Below are 19,277 nucleotides of genomic sequence, written 5' to 3'. Positions count from 1 at the left end.
CAGCTGAGGTCACATGGCAAACCCAGGAGACATTTTAAAATATCTTTCGCCCAGACCGGTTCCCTGACACTCAACTGAGGATTTGTTTCTGCTCAGATCAGGTCACGTGCTCCCCAAACAAAGTCACTGTCGGAGCCCAGCCTGTCCTTCTGTTTCCTAGACACATGCGCTTTCATGGATATAGTACAACGGGAAAACAGAAATTAAAAATAAACACCAGCTCCATCCCGATCAGTCGGTACAAAGACTTCTTAAAAATAAATAAAAGGCTTCTGATTTCAGCAATGGGCAACAAACACAAGTGGCCTTCATCTGGCTTCCCCAAGCCAAGGGCACTGAAAAGGTCTCGGATTTGTGAATAAAGTGAGAAGTTTGTTACCGGGGCAGCTGCAGCCATCTACACATTGCTCCTGACACACTTCTTTGACATGAAGGCTCTGGCAAGTTCTGGTGCAAGGGGACACGCACTCCTTGTACTCCATGCCAGCAGGGCATGCTGGTCCTGAAACGAAAGACCCAAGAATCTCCCAAGAGCAGCTCCTTCCCAGAGAGCACCTCATAAGCCACACCATACTCAGACCCTCTATGCTCTTTCGTCTAACCCCTTCTGTCTTCAGGGCTCCAGGGACCATCTCCACCCCAATGGCAACCCAATGGCCGACGTGCCCTCCAAGACCACAGTGCAACCACCCCTCCCTGAAGGAACATCTTCCTTCTTGTAGGGCTAAGACTCAGCAGGGTCACCTGGGACCACCCCTTCCCCCAGGTCATCTGTTTTCCACTAAAGGCTTGGTATTTTGTTGTTGTTGTTCCCCTATGCTCTGTCCTTTCACCTAAAACCCCCTCGAGGTAATACCAAACTCCTCTGGGTTAAAATAAATGTCCTCTTGGGGCCAAGCAAAGGGTAAGTGGTATCTTCCATCACATCCCTCCTCTGAAGGCTCCCCTTCCTCATAAAATTGGCCTCAGTCAAAGGCCCCAGCCCAGCACAGGGTACACACCATCCATGCCCACTTTCCCTGCATGGGTGACATGTTCCATATTTATTTTCTACTGTGCTGCAGGACTATCTTCAGAACCTTATCACCTAGGTGTCTGTCCTCCCACCGCTGGACCCAGCACCTCCTGGGCAAGAACTGGTTCCCCTCCTTTGTGTCTCAACCCTATGGCTGATTGATGCTTAGAGCAGCTCATGAACCGCAACATACCGATGATCTTTCCTGAGCTTCACAACATCAAACCATTGCTCTAAACCTCTTCTTCTCCAGGATGCCACCAGGCATCTCCCCCCACCCTATCTTCAAAGACCTAGAAAAACCAACAGCCACTCCATCTTACAGAGGAGAAACCAGCTGCTAATAGCCACCTTCTCACACCCCCACAGCAAAGATAAAAGCTCTAATTTATAAGCTGAAAAAACACACACTGAAAAACATGTGTGTGGTGTAAATATTTGGCTGGCTGTTCTGTCTCCATCAGCCAGAATGACCTGTGTAATTATTCCAGATTGTCCCTCTGCATGGCTTGTGATCCATGGAAAGTTTGGGGAGAGAGGAGTGTCCTTACAAGATAACCACCGAAGATCCTACATAATTACGATAATTTGGGTATGGTGACAGTGACTAGGGACCTAGGAAGATTGGGAGATCCAAACCACAGGTGTCACGAGGTCAGGTGGAGGTAAAGGAGAGCACTGCACTACCAGGAGGAGAAAAGGCTGGTTTAATAAAAGGGAAGGGCTCATATACTGAGAGCCCGCCAAGCTCTGCAAGATCACGCCGCCAGGGACAGTGTGGACAACTCCCTGCTCCTCATCAATTCAGACTAGCAGGCGGTGAAGACGTGACTTGAAATCAGGACAATTGAGATCTCCCCCAAAGGCAGGGAAAGGTTTTCCGAGTCCAGGGAATAGATTTCTGGAGGGAGTCACGGATGCTGAGGGAGGCTTGGCTTAGAACAGAGGCTAGTGGGGACACCTGGGTAGCTCAGCAGTGAGCATCTGCCTTCTGCCCAGGGCGTGATCCCCAGGGGCCTGGGATTGAGTCCCACACCAGGCTCCCTGCTGGGGAGCCTGCTTCTCCCTCTGCCTGTGTCTCTGCCTCTCTCTGTGTGTCTCTCATGAATAAATAAATAAAAATGAAATAAATAAAATTTAAAAAAGAACAGAGGCTGTTGGACAGGCCCAGGAAGGCCTTCCCAGCTATAGCCTTTAAGGGAAGGGATGCCCCCTGTGGGCCAGCCGTCCGTGATCAGGTGGCCCAGGCACAATCGGCCCTGTAGGCACTGGCCAGTTGGGGTGTGGCAAAGGTCCAGGATGGTGACACAGCCCAAGGGCTTCCCTGGGGACACCCCAGGACAGACAGCACTCAGCCCCAGCTGGGAGCGTGGGCCACTGACTTACGGCAGACGCTGTGGTCGGTCCAGCCGTACAAGACAATCCCCTGCTGGGCACAGGCCCGGGCGTACTCCAGGAGGACCGCACAAGGGCACTCCATCCCCTGGACACAGGTGCACAGAGTCCTTTCACACAGGGCGACAAAAGGCTCAGGGTCCACCAGCGGGTGGCAGCGGGCAAACACCGAGGCACTCTTCAGGAGCTGGCACTGCTCCCACAGGACCTGCAGGAACGAGAAGCCAGGCAGTGAGGACAGCACCCATGCAGCCCTGGCTCGACAGTGCGTTGGATTAGTGCCCTCCTGAATGTGGCTCCGTGGAGAGCCAGCCCCGCCAGGAAAACCAGGGAAGCTCCATCACATAGGCACCGGGTAGGTGCTTGTCAACATTTGTCAAATTAAACAGCTGTATCCATCAAAGCACAGATGTTGAACTCATGCTACAAGAAGTGGCTGGAGACTAAAGTTACTTCCCAGACTGAGCCCTGAACATGCAGAGCCCAGGGTCTCTGGACAGCAGCAGCAGGGGGGATCCTAGGCAAGCACAGAGCAGAAAGGTGCTGGGCACCGACCCAGGCCATCAAGGAATGGCCATCGGTGTCTGCTTCCCACTGACCTAGCCTCCTCTTCTCCCCGACTGGGTCTTCCCCACCATACAGGAGGAAATGGTACAAGGAGTTTCATAAAGCAAACACTGCTGAAATTCAAATTCAGTGTATCTGGGGTGGAGTTCAGGGATAGGTTTTCCAAATGTTCATTAGGTGATTCCTGGTGGCAGACGGGATCAGTTCTCATCAGCAAACACAAGCTAGGATTCTCAGAAATGTCCTGGAGATCCTCTGCCAGGTAAACACTCCTACATATTGTACTTGTAAACATCTCTGCATTCTGTGTTTTAATGATTCTAAATGCACATTTACTTTTTCTTTTTTTGCAATTTAAAATCTCTGAAGTTGGGAGTCACAGTTTTGGAAGTCATTCCCTGTGATCTCCTTATTTGCTGCAAATAAAAGTTTTCTTTACGTAACAAAATAAATCTCTGAAGTTGGAGTGCATCTTCCAACTGATATTACACTTCAATTGGCAGCAGCTGTTTTTCTTCTAGACTTGAGAATGGATTCTGGAATCCCCTCCTACAGATTTTTATTCAGCCACTTTAATAACCTGTAAGCCATCTAGCTGCTATAATAAATCCTTTTTATTCCAATTGTCTAAAGTGGAATCTCTTCTCTGCATCAGAATATTGACCAATACAAAACCCCAAAGAGAATCTATAGAATGCATAAAAGGATTAGTTTTTAATTTGTTTACTATATTTTTACAGGAAATCAGGTCACTGAGTTGAATAATCACTGACCCTGATAATAGGCCTCCTGCTGTGATTTCTCTCCCTCTCTCTCCATTATTTTCTGCTTTCTTCTCTCTGTTCCTCAGCTTTTCTTAGTGGCAGATGGAACAATGACATGTCTGGGACTTGACACAGTACAGTATTGTCACCACAGGTCCCCCCCCCGCCCACTGGGGCATCAGCCCTTTTATGCATAGACATGCTCCCTGAGCAGAGAGGTAGTGAACAGACTTCAAACCTTCAGTTAAGGGGGTGCCTGGCTGACTCAGTCCATAGAGCACGTGACTCTTGATCTCAGGGTCGTGAGTTTGAGCTGCACGATGGACATGGAGCCTACTTTTAAAAGTAAGTAAGTAAATAATAAAAACTTAAAAAAAAAAAAAAAAAACCTTCAGCCAAAAAGAAAGAAGTAGAAAGAAGTGCAAGAGCATTTAAATGGAAGGCTGAAAAAAATAAATAAAATAAAATAAAATTTAAAAATAAAATAAAATAAATGGAAGGCTGAGCCTTGAAGGATAAATCAGAGTAAATCAGTGTGAGTAAAGGGGACAGTAAAAAGGAGGGAAGAAACGATCTGTTTCGAAGGGAAGGAAATCGATCTGCTCAAACCGTACAGAAGGATGGCCAGAGCAACCAAGAGCCAGGGGTCAGGACTGAGGGGCTCTTTTGCATGGAGGGACCATGGAAAGCCCAGAGGGACAGCGGTCTGCTCCAGTGCGGCTCACCACCCACAAGAAGCGCCCTGGCCACACCAGGGATAAGCTGCGTCCTCGGGAAAATCCACGCCCTGCCCACAGGGACTCAGAGTCTGGCATCAGCACTAGGAAGCAGGCAGAATGTCACAGCTGCCCCAGTCCACAGCAGGCCTGGGTGTGGGGGCCTCAGAAGGAGGCCCAGGGCCCCGCGGGGTGCCCAAGCAGTCAGGTGTGGCTGCACCTGTCAGAAAAGCCACAGCAGCCTGGGCTGGGGGATTACAGACCTGCGGGCAAAGACCACAGCGAGCAGCTCCTCATCTCGGAAGCCAGCAGCTGAGAGCGGCTGCTCCCTCCACGACTCCACCTTTCTGGCTTACCTGCCATCAGGTTGGACACTCCACAGCCACCGCAGGCTGAAGCCCGGCCTGCCACCTCCTGGCGATGGGGACTGAGGCAAATCTCCGCACCTCGCTGGAGAGGGGTGTCCTTGAGTAACATGGGAATGATCCCAACAGGCACTTCGTGCCCTGAGCAAGCCATTGATGAATGAAGACCCACTGTAGTGGACCAGGGGACCCTGGCCACCGAGGTCTTGCCGTTTGCCACCCCGGGTATTTTACACAGGCGAACCCGAGGTTTCTGAAGAGCGTGCCAAGAAGAGTCCTGCCCTGGACTTATTATAACTTCACGGCTCCAGATCTGAGTTTTGCCTCTTCCACCTGTGTGACCTTGGGCTATTTTCTTAAGCCCTGCTCCTCTGTCAAATAGGGATGACAGTTCCTACATGATGAGATGGTAGAGTGGAGATTGAATGAAATCATACGGATAAAGGTTTCACCAAAAAAATGATGACTCCGTATCATATCATCACCGAGGATCTCCTGGCCACCAGAGAGGTCCCTCCCACTGTCCCTTCTGCAGTAGGCTTGTCCTCCAGAATGGCAGGCAGCTCAGCAGCAGGACAGAGGGCATCTTTGTCCTGTCCCCCTGTATCCGCCTGGGGGAGACTGGGCTAAATAGGGACAAATGGTTGCCATGATAACATGATCACTTTACTAGTATCTTAAGGACATTGCAGTGAACAGAGGGGCTGCTCTCATTAATCTTTTATTTGAGAGGCTCACACTGCTCCCAACCAAAGTGGGTTTCTTTCCAGCGGGGGGATGGAGGAGGGACCCACTCTTCTTTGCGATAGGCAGGTCTCAGACTCTCCTAAGGCTCAGAGGAGGACGCTGAGGCCTATGTCCAGTTCTTTCCATTCTGCTACATTGCCTACCCCATGAGATATGCCCCTTAGAAAGTGATGTTCCTGGACTCTGAAAGGGCATCCAAGAGTGTCCCCGGAGAGGGCCAGATGCTCAGGCCCTTGCCTACCTTTCTCTTTACTCACAACTTGGAACAAAAAAAAACAAAAAAAACAAAAAGCCAAAAAGGCAACACATGAGTTTTTTCTAGTGATGCTGCCATCACCTGGGCTGTAGGACAGTGGTCTGGCCATATCACAGGACACTCCCACAGGGACAGGGACCAGGCATCTAGGGTTCTCACCAGCACAGCACACCGTCAACCAGAGAAAAGAAGAGACCCAGGAATCCAGGCATCCCCTTCCACTTTGAGAGCACTATGGGGCAGAGTCCAGCATGGCCCATCTCCAGCTGGCCCAAATCTGTCTGTTCCCTGCTCAGAGGAAAAGTGGGACCAGTGCTCCAGCACATTTCCTGGGAGGTCCCTTGAGATATTAAATGGTTTACAGAAAGCTATAGCAAGAAGGGTGTTTTCTGCTTATTCGCCTGCAGGATGGGAGTGGATTTCTGCAGAAACAGCCACCTCCCTCCTTAGAACAATGCCTTTGGCCTTTATTTGTGCACCTGATAATCTGGCTAGGATTTCTTTCTCAACAGAGACAAACGGAAAAGTCTGTCTTCCCGTCTTGCTCTCTGGTCTTCCTCTGCTCTGCTCTGGCCTGAAATTGGCTTGTTGGGGTAACCACAGTCTGAGGGCCTCACGGTGGAGCATGGTGGCACATCTAGCTTGCTACCTCTGCCTCCCGGCCTTCCCTGCTCCACCGCAGGTAGCCCCGCAAGGCCAGGCCAGGTCCTGAGACAAATAAGTCTGAGATGGGGCCCACATCATGTCCTCTCAGACCCTGGGGAGAGATGTTGGCAGGTAGGAGGCAACCAAACCTTCACTCAACAAACACTGGACATGTGGCCTCAAGGTCTCTAGCATGTGCCCAAGTTAGTAAATAAGGCAAATCTGACTGTTCCCACCTCAGCTTAAAGGGCAAACTTCTAGCTCCTTAGATAGGCTGCAGGGCCAGCGTCTTCCAGGATCTGATCCTGCTACTCTCCAGCTCATCCCTCCACCCCTGCTCCCCATCTCACACATCATCAATGTCCCCAGAGCAAATGAAGTTGTTTCAGAACCACCTCGGCACCCGCTCCCACACACTGGCCCTGCATAAGCCTGCAACACCTTCAGAGAACATACAGCTCCTCAGAGAAAGGCAAGATAAACAGTCTTTCAGATTGGGAAACTGAGGCATGGAGAGAGGAAAGCATTCCTAGATCAGTAGTTCACAAAGTGTGGTTGGTCCAGAAAACCCCTATAGACTCCCAAAATCCTTCCAGGGCTCCAGAAGATCAAAACTATTTTTATAATAATACTAAGATGTTATTTGGCCTTTGGGCTCTCACTCTTTCATGAGTACACAGTGGAATTATCCAGAGGCTCCATGATGATAAGTGATCACACCACAGACTGACTACAGACACTGATGTGGGACTCCAGCTGATGTCTCTTAAGCAAGATAGCAAAGATATTTGCAAAACTGTGAAACAATGCCATTCTTCTCTCTACCCAATTTTCTGTTTGGAATTTTTACTTGCTTTTATTTAAAAGATACCATCTTGTTAAATATAATGTGTTCATTATTTTTAAATGAGTATGTTGTAAATGTCTCAGTTTTATGATCTAATATAGTACATATCAGAAGATAATCCAAATCCATCATCAATAGGTAATCCATAGAGAAATCTCTTTCACATCTTCTATTATTTTTAAGAGTGTCAGGGGGTCATCAGACTACGTAGTTCACAAACTACTGTAGAGAGGAGGGTTCGAAGCCTGATTCCAACCCACACGCCAGTCACCTGTCACCAGACCACAATTTACATGGTTTTCCTCCCTGCCCCCATCCTCCCCATCTGTTGGCTCACACCAGATTAGACAACTGTAATACAGCAGATAGAGCACAGGTTTTAGAAGCGTGGTTGTACTACAGTCCCAACCCCATCACTTCCAAGGTGTGTGTCTGCATTTCTGTTTCCTCCCCTATAAAGAAGCCAGCTGGGAGTAGCCACAACTAAGTTTTGCCCAGTAGGATATAAGCAGAAGGATCATGGGGTACGTTCCAGGCCACATCCCCTAAAGGACAGGGTACTTCTTTTTCAGCCCCTTCTCTTCCCACTGTTGGGATACGGTTGTGATGCCTGGGGCATGAGCTGCCATCTTGGGCCATGAAGTGGAAGCTCCATGCCAACAACAACAACAACAGAGAAACAAGACCAAAGGACCCTGGATCTGACACCAAGGCTTCCTGTGCTGGCCCTGGATGTCCCACCCGAGCTTCTTTAAACCAAGAGAGAAATGAACTTCTATGTCACGTAAGCCGTTGTTACTGTAGGTGGCCGGTCATTCACGGCAGGACCTAACCCTAACACAGACAGTGATACCTACAGAAGCTGGTTGCTGCAAAATAAAACTAAATGACCTGATACAAGAAAGGCAATCTAGGGCTTATAGTGATTGTCACTGGCCTGTTGTCAACAGCAGCCACACAGCTCGAGAATGGCTTCTCCTCAGTTCTCTGCTATACTGTTTGTGCAGGGACACGAGCGCCAGTCAGCTCATGTGCACCCTTCCAGCATGTCCCTGACTCCAGGGCCCAGCATCAGCTGCTTCTATCTTCCTTCATCTCTGTCTGTGCTGCCAGAGGCTGGCAGGAGGGTCCAGCCCCAGCTCTGTCACCCCATGACTTCACCCTGCCTGGGTGGCTGTGCAGACCCAACTGCAGCCCAACTTAATCACATTTGCAGTTCATTAAAGAAGTCCAGGCCTCTCCCCTGGAGATGCTGAGCTGGTTCGAAGGGGGTGGGAAGAGAAAAGCAGCACATATCCCCAGCCGCAGAGGGGCCAGGGGCCGGGGAGGAGAAAAAGCAGTGGCAGGAGATCTAAAGCTTAGCTATTGTGTTTGTTCCCAAACAGCTGACAAAGGAGAAGGGAGGGGGCATTCCTAGAACTGAAGTGAACAAAGGAAGGAGAAGCTAATATATAAAGTGCAAGATTGTTCATCCAAGCCCTGATCTTTCCAGCCCTGGGGTGGGTGCCCTGCTACTGCTACTGGAGGAGGTCTGGAGGCGCCTGGCGCCCGAACAGGTCCAGAGTGGTGGGTTTAAGAATTCATCCTCGTGGCAGGGCAAAGTTTGTCATTGGTCAGCCAGCAAAGGATGGATGGGGGAGGGCTGCTGATTCTATTTATATCTTCTGGCTGGCCTGGGACTCCCACCCACATTCCAAGATCTGGCTTACAAAGCCCCTGTGAAACTGGTCGATAGATTTCCACCAAATGGGTGTGGGGTTTTTTTTGGCAGAGTTAGACATTCCTCTATCTGAGATGATTGGGGTACAGCCCTCATGAGAAGTAGGGTAATAGTAGATGTGTCACAGAAGTCAGTCCCCATATCCCAAAGGAATTTCCTTACCCTCTACCCGGTCTCCTGGGAGCTATCTGAGCAATTGTCAGGGATCAGGGCAGGTCTCAGCAGGCTGGCAAGACAAGGGCCAAGCACCATCCCCAGACACTCTGGGCTCTGTCCAAGCCCTGAGATGGAACCACTCCACTCATCCTGTTCCCAGGAAGGAAAGATCCATCAGCTCCATGCTAGTAGCTGATCCCTTGAGCCACTATACCACTCACCATTCTTTTGGCAATTCTACTGACCCAGGATGGCATTTATGTTGTTCTTTTTCATGGCTGTTTAGCTTCCCATAGGTGTTTGTCCCTTGAACAAGACTGCAGGTCCAACCTGTGCAGTTTAGTGTCACCCAAGCCCCACAGAATGTCTCAATAAACACGTACGAATGGGCACTATTGGATTCTTGCCTCACCAGGGGGAAGGAAAAGGGAAAGAGAGCCACTTAAGGAATATTTTGTTAAAGGATTGTGAAATTGTTATGTTAGGAAGGCATTTGAACCGAAAGCTTGAGTACTAGGACCTCATCTGATCCTCCTCAAGGGTTTGTCAGATAAGTACTACTTGATGGGAGGGAGGGGGCAGGGGGAGATCTCTGAAACCCTGTGGCAGCCCCTGATCTCTGCTATAAGGCTAGATCCTGAAAGCACACTGGTCAAGGTCACCCCCATCCCACCACAAGCACACAGGCTCACTGCCCCTCTGAGTTATTATAAGCCTATGATTCCTGACATCGATGAATCATAGATGCAGACACCTGCCTGAGGCTGTTGCTGCCACTGGGCAATTGACCACTGGACGGCCGAATGATCAGTGGCATCCTCAGTCTTCTTAAGAAAGACTGGTCATCTTGAGGACCAACTCTGGGGAGGCATACAGAGACAATTCTTGGGCCTAGAGGCCTAAAAGTGGCCTCACATTCAGATTGCAACAGCAAAAGCAGGAGATGACCTTCCCAGTCAGGGTGGGAGCGGGGAGGTGATCCTGGCGGGGAGGATGGCTGCAGCAGTAGCATTTCCCAGTGGAAGCGAAGTCAAGGTCCTGGCCACTGAGAATAGGTCTGCAGGGGATCCCTGGGTGGCTCAGCTGTTTAGCACCTGCCTTCGGCCCAGGGTGTGATCTTGGAGTCCTGGGATCGAGTCCCAGGTCGGGCCCCTTGCATGGAGCCTGCTTCTCCCTCTGCCTGTGTCTCTGCCTCTCTCTCTGTGTCTATCATGAATAAATAAATAAAATCTTAAAAAAAAAAAAAAGAGTAGGTCTGCAGGTCACTCCAGTGCATGGTGGCAACATGTGGAGAGGTTATCCTTCCCACTGTAGACACCACACACGTATATGTACACTCTATGCACATGTCTAATGTTTATTATGGTAATTTTCCAACAGGCAGTGGTAAAGTGCCTTGAGGAAGAGGCATCTTTTTCTAATTAGCAAGAGCATTGGATGGACTAGCTGCAGCCTTGGGCTTCCTGTTGTAGTGAAGACTGAGGACAAGGACAGGATCCAGGATCCCTTTATAAAGTTCAGTCAGTATCCAGACCAACAGAATGGGAATTTAAAAAGAAAAAATATATAAGGCAACCTAAGAATCTTCTTAAAATGTTCATTGTGTAGTAGAGTTACTTGCAAATTAACATCAATTATCTGAGCATTTGGAGCTTGGGGCTTTTTATTACTAGGTCTGCACCCTGAGGTCCAGACTCCAGCAGTCCTGCCCTCTGTTTCAAAAGCTGGGGGGAAAAAAACCCCTGTAAATCTGCGTGCAATCAAACAAGCCATTATTTAGTCCCAGGAGAGAGGCTCAGGGGAGTTTTGTTGGCATAACAAGGAAACATTCATCCCCTAGGTATAAGTAATATGACCTGGATCAGAATAAGCTGACTCCTTGCTACCAGCTTGGAAAGAAGGGAAAGCACCAGAGAGTGGGGGCATAGATTTCTCTCAAGAAAGTTCTTAGGTCAATGTCATCTTCCCCCCAGAACCCTCTGCCACTGCAAATGGTCCTTCGAGCCACAAGGACAAGCACTTGTGAGTGCTGCCCATTTGCCAGACCTGACTTCTGAACCCTGGGGGAGCCCTGGGGACCCAGCAGGCCTCTGAACAGTTCCACTAATCACCTCCCAGGAGATGAGTCCTTGTGCTTCCTGGCCAATGAGCGCCGCTCCGGGCTTGGGTGAACACAACCCGATTGGCTGAGACAAAGCCAGGTCTGTCTGCTGAGGTAAACAACCTGACACTAGTTCTGAGCTTAAAGAAGCCCATGCCTTGGGAGGTCTGGGGTGCTGGCGGGTGTCAGCCCAGGCACTAAGAACTTGGTAACCAGTTTCTCAGGTTGCTCCCAGGACACTGGTTAGTAAGGACTTCATCGCACCCAGGAGACAAAGTGAGTAGCAAGCCTGCAGCTGGAGCCTCCTGCAAGTGCCCCTGGAGACAAACCAGGCTTCTCTCATGGATTCTTAGCCCCCACCCTGTTGTCTCCCTCCCCAAATGGGCCAGCCTGTATCAGGTTCTCCTTTGAAAATCCCCTCTTCCCCTCCCACGTCTTACAGATAAGTGAGGGGAGCCCTTTGTACTCCGAGGGCGGGGAGAATACTTGTCCAGCACTTACCCTGCGTGGTCTGCATTTGCAAAATACAGTGAGACAAAGCCCAGGCCCTCAGAAAGTCGATTCAGTATGAGAGGGCCTGGTGTGACCCGCAACCCCACCTCACCGTGGAGGCACCCCTGTCTTGAACCCTGCTCCTGCCTGAGAACACTGGAGGCCAGGACAGGGTGAACCACCTGCCAGCTGCAAAACAGTGAGTTAGGAAATAAAGACAGAAATGATCAAAATCTCTCTTCCTGCCCCTCACTGCATGTGATTCCTGGAGGACACTCAGTCTGAAATTCGCTTGGGTTACCAAGCAGCTCCAGAAGAAAATTTGGCTTCCCTCACCCACCCCTCAGCGTGGATGTGAGTAGGAACTTTCTCTCCTGGGATGCCTGGGGAGCTCAGTGGTTGAGTGTCTGCCTTTGGCTCAGGGCATGATCCTGGGGTCTGGGGACCGAGTCCCACATTGGGCTCCCTGCACAGAGCCTGCTTCTCCCTCTGCCTGTGTGTGTGTGTGTGTGTCTCATGAATAAATAAATAAAAGCTAAAAAAAAAACTTCTCTCCTTCTAACTTCATGCATGTGTCACTATCATGACAGCAGGAGGATGCCAGGAGTCAATAAATAATAATAATAATTAATAATAACAAGAACAGCTTATGCAATTGAGCCCGACCGCACCAAACACTCTACACATACTCTCCTTCTCTGATCCTTACAGTGACTCTGCATAGCAGTTACTCTCCCTATGTCTGTTGTGCGTATGGAGAAACTGAGCCTTAGACAAGGTAAGTGTCTCGCCCAGAGTTACAAAGCCAGGAAATGGCCTGATCCCAAACCCATATCCTTAGCATAATGCCAAGGCCCACAGATGAGAAAAAATCAAGGGGCAAGCACCAGATATTTCAAAAGTTTTCCTGGAAAGAAGAGTAAACTCCTCTTCCACACAACAACACCCTCCTCCCGGGTGTTAGAACTTGGTCGGCCTTAGCCGGTTGCCAGTACCGGGCTACATTCCAGGTGACACAGATGTTTACAGACAAGCCAGAAACCTAGTACCACTAAAATCTTGGAAACCCAAGAAAAAGAGGCATTTGGAATGTGCTTGTTTATGAACTGGAAATTGTGTTTACCATCTAGGCAGCTGGACTAAACATCAAGCTAGAATATTTTCCAATGCCTAACAAAGCCCTTGGTTTAGAAGATCAGATTGTTCCACGAAAATGGAAAACACGGCACAAATAACCAGCTAGTAAAGAAGGTCTCTTGTGCTAAGGTAGGAGAGAGTGTGTGTGTGTGTGTGTGTGTACACTTGTGTGTGTTATTTTGCTCCTGGAGGAGGAGAGGGCTAGAGTTTCTCTACTTCCCTGCAGAGCTGGGTAAATCGGACTTCTGAAAGCAGCTGATGGGGGATGGATACCATGGGGATAGTCCTAACCCCCAGACACATAACACCACTGACTCGGCATTTATCCATCCACTGAACGCTTATTAAGACTTACTGGAAACTGTCTCTCTAGCCCAATCCACTGAAACACACAGAGTTCTAGAGCTGAAAGGAACCCTAAGAATCCTGGAAACCATCTCCTGAGGGAAAACTCAAGGACCACAGGCAAAGATAATGAGTAGTCCGAGGCAAGGTGGCCAGAACAGCAGATAAGGGGGAGCCAGAGACGGAATTGATTCTGCTGCTTCTTAGCTGGTGACTCTGGGCAGGTACTTAGCCTCCTATGGTTTGGTTTTGCCATCTCTCTGCAGAACTGTAGAGGCCCACTGTGGCCTGTAGACGCCCATCAGGGCTGACACCCGTGGGCTGACCAGTGTGCTTGCTCCCTGGGTGGGGGCTGGGAGGTAGAGCTGCTCAGAAGCTGCTGGCTCGCAGGGGATATCTGAGCGGAATGGATGCCCTTCTAAGCCAAGGACTCACCCCCTCATGGTGAAGAGCGCTGGCTGGCAGGGGCTCGCAGCTGAGTCACTCTGCAGGCATTGCCCTCAGTCCAAGAGAACTGTCCCACTTCCCTACCCAAAGGAAGCCTACATCCAAAGTCTAACTGGTCAACCATTCAGGCTTGCCTAGCGGGGCCACTCTGACTTTCAGAGCTCCCTGAAGGATTGGCTGAGACCTCAGTTGTAAGTACATGGCCATTCATCTTCTCCACTGCCCAGCACTGCCTCTCTCACTCCCTTACAGACACTGCTCCTGATAGGTCCCCAGTTACTCCCTGCACAAGGGTGCTGACTTATAACACCTCCAAGAAACCTTATCCCCCAGGCAGTGAGTCACTACACACTGCCTCAGTAGGGCAATCCCTATGCTGACAGGGACCTAACTTCACCCTGGAGCCATGCTGCTTCTCCTCTCTCAGCCCCAACAGCCAGATCCCAAGGGGGAGAGGGGTCATCCACTGAGTGAGGTCTTTCCCCACCTAAAGCATCATCCTCTCAACACCCCACCCACCATGGCACAAGGCCTCTCCTACAGAAGATAGAGGTGGTGGGCAGTCCTGCCCCCTCCTCTCCAAGGGGAAGGTTCTGGTAGTGGGATGGTAAGGGGCAACTCTGTAGGGGAAGAAGCTGCTCATGAGCCACCGTGTGGTTAGAAATAGGGACCATGGGGTACCTGGGTGGCTCAGTGGTTGAGCATCTGCCATCAGCCCAGGTCATGATCCCAAGGTCCTGGAATCCAGTCCCACATTGGGCTCCCTGCAAGGAGCTTGCTTCTCCCTCTGCCTGTGTCTCTGCCTCTCCCTCTGTGTCTCTCATGAATAAATCAATAAAATCTTTTTTAAAGAAAGAAAGAGTCTCAGGACAGAGGCACACGCAGATGAGAAGGAGGCTATGTGACCACAGAGGTAGCAACTGGATTGATGTGGCCACAAGCCAAGGTATGACACAGTCACTAGGAGCTGGAAAAGGAAAGATTTTCCCCTAGAGCCTCCGGAGGGAGAGCAGCCCTACTGACATTTTGATTGTGGTACAGGGAAACTAAATTCAGACTTCTGGCCCCAGAACCATGAAAGAATATGTTTCCATTGTTGTAAGCCACTTACTTGAGACAAAGTGCCACCACAGCCTTGGGAAAGTGTTACCATGCCTGAGTTGAACACCTCAGGTCCACCCTGCCCATTTTTCCTCCTCAGCTTCTCCGACTATAAAGCAACCTTCTTCCTGCTGACATGCTGGTAAGACCTTGGGGCCTCACCCTCCTATTTACACTTTATAACAACCCTTCTTGAACTCCTTAAAAGTAATAGTTTCCTACTACAGAATTTCAGACAGCTAGCAGGAGATGATGGAGATATTTGGAGACTAGAGAGGGCACTAGAGTGTAAAACAGAAAATTCTAGTCGCTCACTATACCAACTCATTAGACAGACCCACTTTCAGAGTTCCAGGCCCAGAACAGCATTAGATTAGAGCCAACCAGACTCTGGCCATACTTGGTTTTCAGGAGAAAAGGGGCATGTGGGAACCCTTCTTTGAAGAACCAGAGGGACCCACAGAAAGTAGGCCCACTCTGTGCCTTGATGGAGGATCTGAGACTAGATGACATTCTATCTCTTGATCCTAGAAATCCCACTCCATTCAGACCACACCCAGCCTAGGCCCTACCCACCTGCTGCACTTCATCAGAGGAGACATTGCATGGGCTGCTGGGAGGGGACACCCGTTTGCACCGTTGTTCCCCACTGCTCAGGGCCCAGGAGTTGGCAAAGTCATAGGGGTCCGAAGTCAACGTCCCTGTGGAGAAAGTTTCAGGAATGAAATTAAGCCTGACCCAGGGTTTCTGAGTGAAAACTCTAGGTCTATCATCACCCAAATCAACCTTCCATTAGATTGGTACCTAGGTGTCTGGGGTGGGGAGTACCTTTCATGCAACCCTCAGCATAATACCACAGGACACAGGCATCAGAGCTCAGCCAGTGTGTGGCAAGGGGCAGCTGGATGGGTGGGCAGAGCGAGGAGACAACATGAAAGACAATGAGGAGCATGCCCATCCATGTGGTCTCCATGTCCTTGCATATCTTTCCCATCTAGACAGAATGTTCTCCACCACCTATTACCTTGACTATTTCCACTCATCTCATTCTTTGAGGTGCAGCTCCAGAGCTGCCGCTTCCAGGAAGCCCTCCTGAACTAGTCCTGAACTAGTTCTATTCCCTTCCCACTTCCCCAACCTGTGTTCCCTCAGCAACACCCCCCTATCTTTCCATCAAGACTCTTATTGTGTTAGTATTCTTTTTGTTTATATTCGTACTCCCTTCAACAGTGAGCTCCCTAATTCAGGCTGCAGGCTGTGTCTCTTATCTGTGACTTCTTATCTGGTGCTTTGTGGACACTCAAAATGTTTTTATAAGAATGGAAGCCGAGCCCCCAGTCACTGCATCCCCCACCCCCACCCCCCATCCCCAACCCTGTGCTCTCACAACATCTGTGCCTTAGGCCTATACCCTTCATGCCACTGTCAGCTCCCATAACAAAGGGAGGGCCTGCAGGCTTACATGCCAAAGGAGATTCTTTTTTTTTTTTTGCAAAGGAAATTCCTTTTTTTTTTTTTTTTAAGATTTTATTTATTTATTCATGAGAGACAGAGAGAGAGAGAGGCAGAGACACAGGCATAGGGAGAAACCATGCAAAGGAAATTCCTAATACCACTTTCTGAGTCTTCACTGCAAAGGGACTCATGGAGCATTCAGGCATATATATAGTCCTTTTGCATAACCAGGTCTAGAAGAGTGAAGCATGTTTCAAGGTCACATAATGTACTTGAGAATAGAAAACCAACTATCCTTGGGGAATATTTTGGATTACCTAAGTGGGCCTTCGATGCAATCACACATATCCTTATAAGAGGGAAGCAGGGGGAGGAGAGACAGAGACACACACAGAAAAGATGATGTGGTAACAGGCAGAGATGGGGATGATGCAACCATAAACCAAGGACTGTTTGCAGTAGTTGGAAAAGGCAAGGAACAGGTTCTCTCGTAGGGCCTCAGGAGGGGGTGCAGCCCTACCAACACCTCAATTTTAGACTTTTGGCCATGGGAGAAGCCAAAAGGAATTTAAATGTATGGAGTTTCTACTGTGTGCCAGGCATTATAATAAGTGCTCTCCGGGTTCTTAGTCACCATGCCACACAGGCTTGTCCACTTTCTAATATACCATGAGAACTCCAAAAACTTCAGATAATACCATCTTTGTATAGAGGCCATAAAACAAATATACTTAAAACTATTGTTAAAAAGAAGAAATTGAAACCTGATAAAAGGACAAGAAAATAAGAAAAAAACAATAGAGTTGAAGAAGGACCAGATTTACATTCTAAAGTTACAAATATAGTCAAGGAAATAGAAAATTCAATTGATGGGTTAGACATCATCTGGAGATTAGAGAGAGTTGAGGGAATTAGGGAGCTAGAAGATAGATCTAAGTAATGATATGCTGATGAGCCAGCTGCTGGAAAAAAGCAAAGTCCTGATTTTTAGGATTTGCTGATTTCAAACTACCAACAGGACAGTACTCGAATGTAGACATGGAAAAGACACACATAATCAGTTCTCACCAGCCAGCATGAACACACCACCCAAAAAGCAACAAACAGGAGTAGAGAGAAAAACATAAGTAAGGTAATGAGGAGGGAAAAGGGGATGGAATAAAAATATCCAACATATGTCTAACAGAAGGAGAGAAAATGACTGAAATTTTTCTAAATCTGATGGAAGATAGGAGTCCTCAGATTCAGGAATCACAGTCTCAGGCAAGATACTGAAATTAAAACCAGGGCACCTGGGTGGCTCAGTTGGTTGAGCATCTGCCTTCTACTTTAAGGTTTAAGTCATGATCCAAAGGTCCTGGAATCGAGCCCCTCATTGGGCCCCCTGCTCAGTGGGGTGTTTGCTTCTCCCTCCCCCCTGCCCTCCCCACTTGTGCTCTCTCTCTCTCTTCTCTCAAATACATAAGTAAAGTATTTTAAAAATATATAATAAAAATAAAACCAGGGCACCTAAGTGGCTCAGTGGTTGAGCATCTGCCTTTGGCTCAGGTCATGATCCCAGGATCCTGGGATCAAGTCCCAGCATTGGGCTCCCTCTAGGGAGCCGATTCTCCCTCTACCTATGTCTCTGCCTCTCTCTCCATGTCTCTCATGAATAAATAAATAAAATCTTTTTAAAAAGATATTTAAATAAAAATAAAACCTACATATAGATACAACATAGTAAAATTTCAGACTATCAAGAACAAAGAGGTGACTTGTATACAAAGCTAAAAGATATTATCTGCAATGAAATAACAACTGGACTGACAACCTACTTCTCAAGAGCAACAAGTACATCCTCAAAGTATGGTGAGAAATAACTGATGTCCTGGAATTCCATACCTAGCTAAAGTATCATATAAGAATGAGGGGGTATTAGTTCCAGTTATCACTATTACCACTACCAGACCCTGAATGAAGGGAGTACTGAGGGATGTTTTTTAGGAAAACAGAAATTGAACCTAGAAAAAAGAATAAGATACAAGGAAAAATCATGGGCAAAGAACCTATAAACATGAAGATGTATCTAAAGAAGCACTGATTGTGTAAAGCTATAATAAAAATGCTAAATTTAGTGGTATTCAAAGTGGAGGGGTCAGTGAGGTCCTGAGGAAAGAAGTAACATTTTAGGGACAACTGGGTGGCTCAGTTGGTTGGGCATCTATCTGCCTTTGGCTCAGGTCATGATTACAGGCTCCTGGGTTCGAGCCCCAAATCAGGCTCCCTGGTTGGTGGGAAGTCTGCCTCTCTCACTGCCTCTGCCCACCACTCTCCCTACTCATGCTCGCTCTCTCTCCCTCTGTCAAATACATAAATAAAATCTTTAAAAAAAAAAAAAAAGGAACACTTTAAAAGGGAGTAATAGTAAAAAGCACAAAATAAGATGGGTAATAGAAATCCAAATATATCAACACCACAACTGAATATAAAATGAATGAAAAGAGGCAAAACTTCCCAGTAAGAGGACAGGAAAGATTAGGTTACATTAAAATAACAAGGATGAGATATAGTGAGCTACTACTACACATCTATTAAAATCACTAAGACAAATGGTGTCAATGAATCAGAGCAACTGGAACTCATACATTGCTGGAAGAAATGCAGATGACACAGCCAACTTGAGAAACAGTTGGGAAGTTTATTACAAAATTAAACATATGCTTGGCATACCACCCACTAATACCACTCCTAACTATTTATCAGAGAAATTAAAGTATATGTCTACACAAAAGGCTGTACACAAATACCACCTCATATTTATTTACTATGATGGCAACTATTAACAAAAAACAAAAACAAAAAACAGAAAATAACAAATACTGATGAGGTTGTGAGAAACTGGAACCCTTGTGCCCTGTAGGTAGAATGTGAAATGGCAGAGCCACCATGGAAAGCAGTATGGGAGCTCCTCAAAGAACTAAGAATAGAATTGCCACATGATCCAGCAATTCCTCCTCTGGGTAT

The 19,277-nt window shown here is 48.2% G+C and overlaps 1 protein-coding gene across 1 annotated transcript in view; it reads right to left on the bottom strand.

The window, feature by feature from the left end:
* Window positions 1-19,277, bottom strand: part of VWF (von Willebrand factor) — a 137,338-nt gene that overhangs the window by 100,989 nt on the left and 17,072 nt on the right. The window contains 3 exon segments of the mRNA XM_035707072.2: window positions 380-502; window positions 2,402-2,618; window positions 15,393-15,517. Of these exon segments, the coding sequence (XP_035562965.2) occupies window positions 380-502; window positions 2,402-2,618; window positions 15,393-15,517 (465 nt within the window).

Source organism: Canis lupus, chromosome 27 (genome assembly GCF_003254725.2).
Source record: "Canis lupus dingo isolate Sandy chromosome 27, ASM325472v2, whole genome shotgun sequence".
In the NCBI taxonomy this organism is placed as follows: domain Eukaryota; kingdom Metazoa; phylum Chordata; class Mammalia; order Carnivora; family Canidae; genus Canis; species Canis lupus.
Note: the sequence above shows the minus strand (reverse complement) of the source record. Positions and strands in the feature narration are given on the sequence as shown.